This window comes from Oryzias melastigma, linkage group LG13 (genome assembly GCF_002922805.2).
Source record: "Oryzias melastigma strain HK-1 linkage group LG13, ASM292280v2, whole genome shotgun sequence".
Taxonomy (NCBI): domain Eukaryota; kingdom Metazoa; phylum Chordata; class Actinopteri; order Beloniformes; family Adrianichthyidae; genus Oryzias; species Oryzias melastigma.
This window is the reverse complement of record NC_050524.1, coordinates 1095995-1107809: the sequence shown is the minus strand read 5'-3', so window position 1 is coordinate 1107809 and position 11815 is coordinate 1095995. Positions and strand designations below refer to the sequence as shown.

The 11815-nt window shown below is 44.1% G+C and overlaps 1 protein-coding gene across 3 annotated transcripts in view; it reads right to left on the bottom strand.

Moving 5' to 3' along the window:
* The window catches only part of plekhg2 (pleckstrin homology domain containing, family G (with RhoGef domain) member 2), an 82245-nt gene that overhangs the window by 62218 nt on the left and 8212 nt on the right, over nucleotides 1–11815 (bottom strand). For all 3 annotated transcript variants that reach the window (XM_024277296.2, XM_024277300.2, XM_024277299.2), the window contains exon 2: nucleotides 2370–2447. In XM_024277296.2, the coding sequence (XP_024133064.1) occupies nucleotides 2370–2418 (49 nt within the window). In that variant the 5' untranslated portion in view covers nucleotides 2419–2447. The remainder of the gene's footprint in view (nucleotides 1–2369; nucleotides 2448–11815) is intronic.

Here is an 11815-nt window from a genome sequence, read left to right as displayed (position 1 = left end):
TGGTGTGTGTTGGTGTGTGTGTGTGTTGGGGTGTGTGTGTGTGTTTGTCTCAGCAGAAACACTGTTCAGCGCTGCACTTTATCACCACAAACCATACGACTTCCTGCCAGAAAGTTTTCGGCTGTGTGAGGGAGTTTACAGTCCAGCTCAGCATCCATGCAGAGTCCAACTGTGTGTTTGTGCACATTCACCCCCCCCCCTGCATAATTGCAGCGTTTCGGTGAGTCCAGAAATGTGAGCGCTCTATGTTTGTAGCCGTGTGTGAATGCTAACTATGGAGGCCTATATGAGAGCAGAGCCACCAAACAGCCTGGTGGCTGTGTGTAATTACAGCTCATTACTGAGCGCGTGCACAAGCATGTTTTCATGAATGCACTCGTGCACGTGCGCGTGTCACTGCAGCCCGCCGTGCGGGGCCCCTCTGGTGACAGGAAGTCACAGCTCGCAGAGAAAGTTCAGCCAGACTCTCCACTCGGGAAGAAATGCAGCTGAAGGGACTCGGAGTCGGACCGGGACTCGCTGGCTAGTGCAGACGGAACCAACAGGTCCATGAAGACCAACCACAGCACCGGCAAGGATTTAACACCAACCGACCGTCACAGAGTCACTGCAGAGAACTGAGGTCCTTCCTCTCAGTGTTCAGTTCTGCTCCGATCCAGAAACCTCTGGATGTTCTAGACTGAGTAGAACACTGATGGACCACTGCAGTCCACCGGCTGGTGCAGCTTCAGAAAAGGGCTCAATATAATGGTAAATGGTGTATACTTGTATAGCGCTTTCTACCCTCCTTCGAGGGCCCAAAGCGCTTCACAGTCACAGACACCCATTCACACATTCACCCATTCACACATTCACACATTCACCCATTCACACATTCACACATTCACCCGTTCACACATTCACCCATTCACACATTCACCCATTCACCCATTCACACATTCACCCATTCACACATTCACACATTCACACATTCACACATTCACACATTCACCCATTCACACATTCACACATTCACACATTCACCCATTCACACATTCACACATTCACCCATTCACACATTCACACATTCACACATTCACACATTCACACATTCACACACTGGTGGTGGCTAAAAAAAGTAACTATAAATATTTACAAGTATCTAAAATTAAAAGTAGAATAATATTTTGAAATTAATAACTACAATTAGAACTTTATCAATAATAGTTGAGTAATAAATTAATAAAATCATAGAATTTTACTCACTAATATCTAGAAAACAACAGCTAGAATTCTCAAGACTAACAACTAGATAACAGAATAAGAACATTAGAATAATATTGTCAGGAGTCAGAGCTCTGCCTCCCTCTCTGGTGACCGGTGGGAGGAGTCTCCAGAGTACTAAACTCATTAAACCTCCCAGCAGCCCCAGCACACACAACCCGGATGCCACTCACCTGTCAATCACCCACCTGTTTCTTAAGCAGCACAGAGCCTGACTCAGTGTGAAGTATTGTTTGTGCCACTCTGCCTGCATTACTGAGCGTTTCTATCTTCTGGTTCTGACCCTGCTTTGTCTCTGATTGGCTGCTGCCTGTCCTGACCCTCACCTGGACTCTGACATCTCTTCTTCTTGGATGATCCCACACTCGTGATTGATCTCTGCCTGTCTGACTCTGATTTAGCTTCGTGGACTTGTTCTTAGTTCCTGTCTGAACTAATAAACCTGCTGCAGGTGGAACCAGCTGTCTGCCTGTTTGTGACTCACATCTAGAACATCGAATAATATATAAAATAATAATATAATTTAGTATTACCAAATAATATCTAGAAACCATAGCCAGAATGATCAAGAATCATATCTATAGTAACATTATTGTCCAATGCGACTGGTGATCGGACAAATCAAGTTCAATGAAAAAGGGCGACCAGATTTAGTCTGAGACTTTTTCCTACGGTGTCCTGGAAGGTTCAAAACACCTCAAACGGAGGGAAAAGTCACAGATTTCTCCTGGAAGCCTGAAGAGTTTCCAGCTCGATGGTTTCATGAAGGTTGGTAGATATTTCAGGGAAGATTCATTAGCAGATGTTGTAATCTGTAGATAACGTTGTGTAATCTGTTTTCATAAAGTTTGTTTCCCAGAGAAAAGTTTCTCTGGATGAGTCGGAATCAGCTGTAGGAATGCGGTTCTTCAACTTGTAGAAGAAGAGAGGATTTCTCCATCGTTCAGAAAAGCTATTCTTCATCTCCAGAACATTAATAGAAACACATGACCTGAGGCGTGAGGTCATGGGAAAGCAGACCTTCCTGAGGATTTATCTGAACATCAACAATCCAGCAGTGCTGACCGTGGAGGTCGAAGGTCACCGCCGTCCATCCGTATTCATACCTGTGCTACTCGGCAATTTGTGGCTGCCACGCCGCGACCCCTCAGGCATGGTGTGATGATGTCACAGGAAGTAGAAACCTGGAAGGACAGGAGAAAACACGAAGAGGGTCAGACTGTTCTGATAAAGCATCAGGACGTTCGGATCAGACTATTTGCTGAGTTTCCAGAGGAAATCTGGATATGGAGATCACACAGATCTGGAGAAGATCACCGCTGGATATCAGGGTTGAGATGGTTCACTGGAGAAAAAGTTTTAAAACGTTAATAGATAAACTGAGTCTCGTTGACTGTTTTTTTCCTGGATGACTAAGAATCTACAGAGTCAAGCTGTTTGCAGATGACTTTCACGTTTCTCTTTAGAAAACTGGAATCCACCTTCTTATCACGGCTTCACGTTCCTTTGATCTTCATTTAGTTTCTATTAAAGGGTTTTTTTTCCTCTTCTATATTCGGATGACCAACATTATTGCTGCCAGCTCTAACTCCAAACCCTGGACTAGACATTCTGGACTGTCTGTAGGTCCATTGATCAGTCAGTTCCCTGTCATCCGGTTGGAGTTATTTCATTTCCATTTGTATTCAATAAAAGGAAAGACATGCAAAATAACCTTGAGTTGTAAACTCAAACATGATGGGTATAAAAAAATGACAAAAAATGTAAAAGGGACAAAAAAAACATTCTGATGATTTAGGATCCAATCAGAGAAAATTAGGAGAAAAAAATACAGTTACAAACTAAATGAACACCATACCTCGGAGATAAGTAGTTTTATTGATATTAGATAGATTCTTAGTCATTAATTATGTAATCTTAATATTGTTGTGGATTTTTTAATTTCCATGCTCAGTTCATTCCATTCATTGACTCCATATTGATTCACATCGCTCCTTCAGAAGTATTCTTTAATTTGGTTTGATTATTTCCCTTTAAGATTAAATTTACTTTTTATTTTAATTAAATTATAAGGACATCATTTCATTTTTACACTATACATACATTTTAAAATATCAAAGTTGAGAAAATCATAACATTTTACTAATTTTAATTTGATAAATGATTAATTAGACGGGTCCCTATGTTTACTTCTTGTGATAATTCTCATTGCTTATTTTGTAATGTGTAAATAGGATTAGTATATGTTTTCTATACAATACTTCAGGTACAACATAATGAAGGAATTCTATAATCTATTAAGTGAATTATTGTCTAAGAACCATTTCATTTTGTGTAGTGCTGCTCTGGAGGAAATCAGCAACAATGCCTGATATCATCTTGAGTTTTACCAGATCTTTGTGGCTAAAAAACTTTATTTATTGTTCTGTAAATTAAACCTTTCAGAAACTCAGCATTGAACTCAAAATGAAGAAAAAAAACTTATAAACATTGATTGATTTTGGTCCATTCTCTAGAAAACTCTCATCAGTTCCTTTGAACTTGGACCATTTTTAAAATCCTGTTTCTACAAGTATTATTTATCTTTCTACGTCACGTCGGTTACACTTTTGGTTTCTGCTTCTTTCTGGAGCTTCTTCCCATCGGTCGGGTCGCGCTCCAGGATCTGCTCTGCCTGTTTGTGTTGACAGATGTTTCTAAACTGAACTGTTTTCATGTTCGGACATGTAGAAAGATTTTTTTATTAGTGCTGATTTCAAAAGACGGGTATGTTTCCACCATAAATCAACAATAGGTCGTGACACGTCTGCGGTGAAGCCGGTTGAAGTTCAGCCGTTAGAACCTGAGGAGGCTCGGCAGAGTTGTTGGTGGGAAGAGTGAGGAGAAGAAAAGTTCTGTGTCTTTTGTGTGAGCGCATATGTGATGATTGGCTGCAGGACAAGAATTTGCTCTCTTCGTGTTACTCTGAGCATGCACGAGTCCGCCGGGGACCAGCGGCCTCCTCCGACGTCACAGAGCCGCTCTCACAGGTTGACCCACTTCGTTCTCGGCGCACAAATGTTCCTGCAGCTGTCGGGGGAGGGGGGGCTTCAGTAACACAAGCCAGACCCAACACAAGAGCTCACCGAGGAAGGGGCCGTCCAGTCTGGAGAGCCTTTCAGGGTCTTTAAGCAGCCATGAGGCTGAGCAGGTTCTCACTACTGAAGAGTTCTGAGGAAACCACGGTGGATCACACCGGATCACACCGCCGGATCACACCAGATCACACCAGACCACACCGGATCACACCGGATCACACCAGATCACTGCACCGGACCACACCGGATCACACCAGATCACACCGGATCACAGCGCCGGACCACACCGGATCACACCAGATCACACCAGATCACAGCGCCGGACCACACCGGATCACACCGGACCACATCGGATCACACCGGACCACACCGGATCACACCAGATCACATTGGACCACACTGAATCACACCGGACCACACTGGATCACACCGGATCACATTGGACCACACCGGATCACACTGGACCACAATGGATCACACCGGATCACACCAGGTCACACCATACCAAACCAGACCACACCAGATCACACCGGATCACACCGGATCACACGTCTCCATCAGCCTTAGGAAAGCTCAGACCTCCAACACGATGACCCTCTGAGCGGCCCTCATCCTCCTCATCCTCCACCTCTTCTTCTTCTTCCCACTTTCCCTCTGATGCTCCTCCCACATCACCCCACAAGTCTGCCTCATCTTTAGAGAAAAGCTGGAGGCCTTTTTAACCACAGCAGATCCCAGAAACCCTTTATGATCTGTGAGATGAACTCACATGAACTGTAATGAGACGACTGTGCTGCATTCAAATTAAAACAATCATCTTTAATTAAACTCCTTTGATGTTTCTTCCTGTTTTTCCTTCATTCGTTCAGACAACTTTGGTCTTTCATAAAGAAACTTACGGCGGTCGACATGGATCACATAAATACAAAAGACACAAAACGACAACGTAGGCCGACAACACAACGTAAATGAACAACAGACTTTTCTTACAAAAATCCTTCAGTTCAAGCATTGATGCTTCTTGAGAACTTCGAGGTTTGTTTGTAATCTACGTTTGTCTGAAGTTGTTCATTTATCTGCTGTCTACGGTGGCTGATGAGGCTCATACGGCGTTCATGCCAGAAGCACAAGGACAGATGTGCGAGCTTTGAAACTAAACGAAACTTTGAATAAAACTGTGCAATCTTCATTTCTGTTGTGTCTTTTGTTGTCATCTTGTGTCTTTTGCATTGATGTGAGCCACGTCAGACGCCGGAGGACAGCGGTCCTCAAACTACGGCCCGCCTCCACATCTGGCCCAGCCCCCCACACACAATCAGCAACGCATAATTGTTTTTTTTTCTCCAATCTGGCGGATCGAGACTCAGATTTTATTCTTTTTATTTGACCCTTCTGCAGTCAGAAATCTAACGGGAGAGGAGAGAGTATTTATTGGTTAGATTGTGTGAATGCTCTAAAGCATTCACTCAATGGTGATTCACTTTGACTTTATTTCTTCTTATTATTATTATTCTGTATGTTTTTTAGACGTCTATAACTCTTCAGCTCATTCAACTATCTAAATATTCAGCTCAGCTTTTTCTGAGCTCTGGAGATGAGATGTTTGCTGATGACACCGCTTCATATGTTCATGTGTAAACAGGAATCTCCTGATAAAGAGATGATCTAAACCTGAAGACATAACCTTCAACCACTGAGGCGTCCTTCACCGCCACACTCTGAGCCACGGCGGCTCTCTAAGCTTTCCTTCATCTCTGCTTGAAAGCTGCTGAAAACCAGCGAGAAGATCCTTCAGCTGGGACAACGTTCTCACTGACAGCTGTTCTCTGAGTCCAGAGGAGAGCCGGAGTGATGGATCAGCTGCGGTTAACCCGACGCCGAGCAGAAGGCGGGGTTAACACACCAAAGGTTGTGTTTCCGTCACCTCTCCAGAGTCTGCGCCGCCTCACTTTCATTTCCTGCAGACGTTTGAGAGTCCGGCGCTGACAGATGCTGCTGGTTAGGAACGCCTTCAGAGGAGAATCGAACCCGGAGAAACGGGTCTGAGGGTTTCCTCTTCCTCCTCTAACAAACCTGAGTTTGAGTTACGTTCACCTCCTTCCTGGAGAGAGCGCGGAGGCTGGAAAATGAGATCAACTGATTGATTTTTAGCTTTAAACTGAAAATCTGCAGCTTTTTAGTTTCATTTGGTGACAAAAACACCAATAAAAACAGCTTGAAGATGATGTTTACAGGATGTTTGTCATGTTTGTAACCGAAGTAGAAGAAAAGTTCCAAATCAAAGCTGAGTCATGGAAACTCCTGATGAACCGTGAGCCTTCAGGGGAGCCACAGCTGCTTTTATTGTGAAAGTTTCTGAGAAATGATGCTTTTAAAAAAGTCTCTGAGGTTTTTTTTAGCATAACTCATCAAAATAACTTTTTTTATTCCCTGACATTATTCATAATTATTGTCATTCCTGAAGCCATCAAAGTAACAGCTGAAGGCTGTTATTAAAACACATTATGGTTAACGCCTCATTATAATAATCTGTATAATCTGGGATTCTGAATGTGTTCGATCTCATGTGGAAACTCAAACACAGAGTAGAGTAACTGGGTTTGTGCACGCTTGTCTTATCACCTCCCTCAGAGGTTCTTCCAGGTGCGTCCGCCTCCAGCTCGCCTCGTAAACATGAACGCGGCGTGCAGACACGAACGCTCACCCCGACAGCCATCTGCACATGTTGTTTAATACGTTTCCATGACGACCAGACACATCACAGGCTGTCAGCTGTTGGAGTACTGGTGTTACACAAGAGATTTAAAGGTTGTGGGTTTAAATCCCAGAGAGAAATCTTTCTTCTGCTTCGTCTCAGAGCTGTAATCAACCTGAGACACGAGTCTGGTCTAAAACATTATCTGTCAAAGACCTGCAGGGGTCATTTAAAGCATCGCTGGTGTTCCACAAGGAAGGATGTTGGGCCCTCTCTGATTTACTTTTTCTCTGATAGAGTTTATAAATCTGTATTTATGGTTGTCTTAACGTGGATTGTGTTCTAAGCCCCTATTGGCTGTAGACCTTGTGAACCAACCTCCTGCCGTCTCTCCTAACAGAATCTGTTCAGTTTGTCAAATCGACACGAATCTTCAATCAGATCTTTGTTTTCGATCTATAATCCTGAACTTATTTTTCTCTTTTGTTTGAACTCTAAGAGTTAAAACAAAAGAGAAAAGTCTGGAGATATTCATGTCTGTCTGAGAAAAGTTAAGAAGTTTTTTGTGAGGCGGTATCAACGTCAACCACACAAGAGGCCAAAATCCAAAACACACCTTAACACACCGAGGAACAGTGTTTTATTTCATTTGAAATAAATGTAGACATCGGGGCTTCAAACGGAGGTTTGAGGAAGTCAAAGCGATTGGACTTCTGTTAGCTAAGACTGAGAACGCAAACAAAGGTCACATGACCAGACGCTCTCTGAAGCCTCGGGTCTAATGTCTGTTAGAACAAAAGCAGATGATGCTTTTATTCTTCCTCTGAGTGTCTATGAAGTCACCAGAGGAAACAGACTTCAACTGGGAGGAGCTTTGCTGCTGTTTGATGACATCATTCATCTTCTGTGTTTCTGTCCGTCTGACGCCTCACTGACAAACATCTGCTGTGTGCACGTGCAGGTGACATGCATGTAAAACCGTCACATGCACACACTCCGGCGTGCACACCAGGCTGAACAAACACACAGACAGTCCTTGTAAACCTTCAGTAGCTGCTGACAGAACAACACACAGAGGCGCCTCCGGAGCGCCGGCGTGGCGTCTCACTCAATGTCATCCACGCCAAGACTTCATCATCATCATCATCATCAGTGTTACTTTGGAGTTTAACCCAAGGTTTGTCTTTGATTTCTGCCCCTTGTGCGACTGAGTTTGACACAGAGAGGATTCTGGGAAAAAGATGCTGAGGTTGGAGCTACAGGAAAGAGGGAGACCAAAGAGGAGAGTCACGAGGAGAGGGATAGATGGAGGCCGTTAGGAGGTTTTTGGGGGTTTAAGACCTTCAACATTTCCTGAAGACCAGAAGGACGTTCACAGAAAACCAGCAGGTCATCAGCATAGAGCAGAAACATCACGTCAGCCTCCATGACCTGCATGACCTCATTTCTCTGAAGGTTTTACGCCTTCAGATCAAACAGGGATCGAAGCATCGGACTCCTGGGATGATGCAGAGATGAAACGATTTGGTCCAGAAACTTCTTTAGAAACTTAAAGCATGACTTCATAGAAACAATAATCCGTGCTCCACCTTCAAACCTTTAGAAACGTTAACGTTTCTCAGCGCTGAAGGTCTGAGATCCTCGCAGAGCGAAGGACGACTTCCCTGTTTTTGGGGGAAAAACGTTCAGAAACTTCCCAGGTTTCCATCTGAACGTCTCCTCCTGCAGAGCTGAAAGTGAGAGCAGCTTCATGTTTCGTCTCAAACATAAACATCAAAGCCCTGGACCCCCCCTTCATAAACATGTATGTAGGTCACTGTGCTGCGTGTGGTCCGCTCGGTGGACCTCAGACTCACAATGGCTCCCCACGCCTCGTCGCCATGCCTCCTTTGTGCCGGCGGCGTCAGACCCTCGCTGACGGACAGCTGGTCGTCCTCGGGCGCCCTGCGCCGCAGAAACCGCCAACAGCTGCTTCCCAGCTCGCCGTCCATGCTCCCATCGGAGGTCTGAAGACCAGCTGGAGCAGGAGTTGTGGGTCTAATCCCAACAGGCTGGAGCTTCAGAGCTGATGGACGGAGTGACTGAGGAGAAGCTTTCAGCTACCACAACAGTTTGATCTGCGGTTGTTTTTATCACCATAGAAACCAGAACAAAGATCACATGTTCAGGATGAGAGAAGGTTTCAGTGGAAAAACAACAGTAATTGTTGCTAAATAAGTTTAACAGGATCAGAATATTGAGAGGAGAGTCAGCTTTGACCCTCTCAGCAGATGGACGAGCGTAAAACAGTCCATAAATACTCGAGGTGAAGGACAAATCCATTTGGTGATGTATCACCATGTCTCAATACTTGCATCGATTAAAATGCTGACAAGACGATGTTCTAATAATGGTTTGTGAGCGTCTTACTTTTGTTTTCCCCGACCACTAGTTGGCAGCACAGCACACTTTGAGCAGCTCTACATCAAACCAGAACAAGAACCAGCTAGTGTTGAATGTTCAGTCAGCCTCACAGTTTTTGTTATCAGACATTCACTACTTCGCTTTTTTCTTTTTTTTAAGTAAAAAATTGTTCAGGTAGAGTCTTGTGATGTATTACGATACGTATCGTGATTCGTATCGTTTTGCCGGATTCTTGCCAATACACACCCCTGATAGAGATGCTCTGATGGACCTCCTGGTTCTGAAGAACTCTGGTTTGGACCAAACAGAAGAATCAGTCAAAGACTGGAGGAGGACCAAAGTGAGGAGGTGCTAGAAGCTCCGTGTCATCTGAAGAATCAGGAACCATGAAGAGGTTTGGAAATGCATGCTGGGTAAAGGAGGAGCAGGAGCTTCTTCAGTCAGAAGATAATCAGGAACAGTCTCATTTCTTCTTTCTGCTTTATTCCATCGTGTTCAGAGCAGGATTTGGAGAACAGCGCCCCCAAACGAGCAGCTGTTGGAACTGCAGGTGTTTGGTTGAGAACGTCGTACGTGAACACAAACTTTCAACACTCCTGCTAAATCCGATGGAAAGTTTCGGTATGTAAGAATATATATTTATACTTTTAACACAGTTTTACCGGCTTTTATCTTAAAGGCTGTTTTGTTCATTTTGTTTTCAAGACTTTACAGACTTGATAGTTTAAGGTGTTTTAAATATTCTTTTACGATTTTAACATGTCCTGACGTCGAGTCACTGTCCAAACAACTTCGTCCTAGAGGTGCTGAACTTTTATCACTGTTAAGGCTCTTTGTTTTTCACCACGTCTTGTGCTGTGAAGTGTATATCTGCTGTTACACCTGGACAGAGTTGTCCGAGTGTCGTTATGCAGCCACTGGCAATCCAAAACAAATAAAGTATATTTGATTTGATGAAACTATTCAACAATCGAAGCGTTTTGACTGCTCTTCAGACCCTCCAGGTCTCAGTCATGTTCATGTTCAGACGAAGCCTCTGCTACGGTTAACATCAAGTGATTGACAGAAATATTGAAGTTCAAACATTAAACCAAAGACAGAACAGGAAGTCTTTGTCAGCAGCACAAAAGAAGAAATCAAAGATCAGAAAATACAGAACATTAAAGTGTGTCCAAAGAAAAGAACATTCGGATCACCTGAAGCTTCGAGGCTTCAGTCTGACAGGAACTGAAGTCCCTCCAAACCAGAGAGATCTGCTTCAATGTTCATAAACAGGCTGCTGTTTACTGATTCTTCTGCTCATGATGAATGGTTCCACATCGTCTGACAGTAACTGTTGGAATGGTTGCAGAAGAACATCAAAGCTGCAGCAGAGACGGAGGAGGATTCACAGATCCAGAACTACTCATCATCCAGAAAGAAGGTCTGGATCTTCAGACAGATGAGCCTCTCACCACCTGTCAGGCACGGTAGTAGAGAGCGGGTAGTCGGGGCTGGAGTCATGTGACCTTCTAGCTGATGCTCTTCAGGATCAGGAATCCAAACTCTGACAGCCTTCATTGTTTGGGAACACTTTGGGAAAGTCCAGAGTTCTTGTGGTTTTCAGATGAAGATCGCTTCTTCTTTGGGTTTTTCTTCATTAGCTTTCTGGAACCGGAGCGTCGGCTTGGCTCGTGTTTCCACATTCTGCTGAAATTACAGGCTAATGACTCAGCCGCGCTCAAACTGGATGATTACGTTCATTACGATCCTGTTTGGACAGCAGATACCAGCTTATGTAACACAAGAAGAATGGAAGGAAAACAAGAGTTGTGAAACTTGTCCAGGAGGAACAGACGAAGGCCGACCTCTGACCTGCAGTCTAAATATGGACGTTTGGTGCTCTGGAAACAGAACTCGACTGAACTCAGAGACTCCTCAAACATCACAGAATTGGAGATCCAAACATGGTCCTGAACAAGGTTTTCTGCACCAACATCTCATTTACACAGTCCAGCACGGAGGTGGAGGGATAAGGATGCGGGCTCACCTTAGACCTCAATATGCTGACACTGAGGTTCATATTAAAGCAGCAGAAGAGTGGATGGACAACTGGTTGAGTCCAGATGTTTGTAACTCAAACACAACAACTGATGGAGAACAGATGATGGAGAACAGCTGATGGAGAACAGATGATGGAGAACAGATGATGGAGAACAGATGATGGAGAACAGATGATGGAGAACAGCTGATGGAAAACAGCTGATGAAGAACAGCTGACAGAGAACAGCTGATAGAGAACAGATGATGGAGAACAGCTGATGGAGAACAGATGATGGAGAACAGCTGATGGAGAACAGCTGATGGAGAACAGATGATGGAGAACAGCTGATGGAAA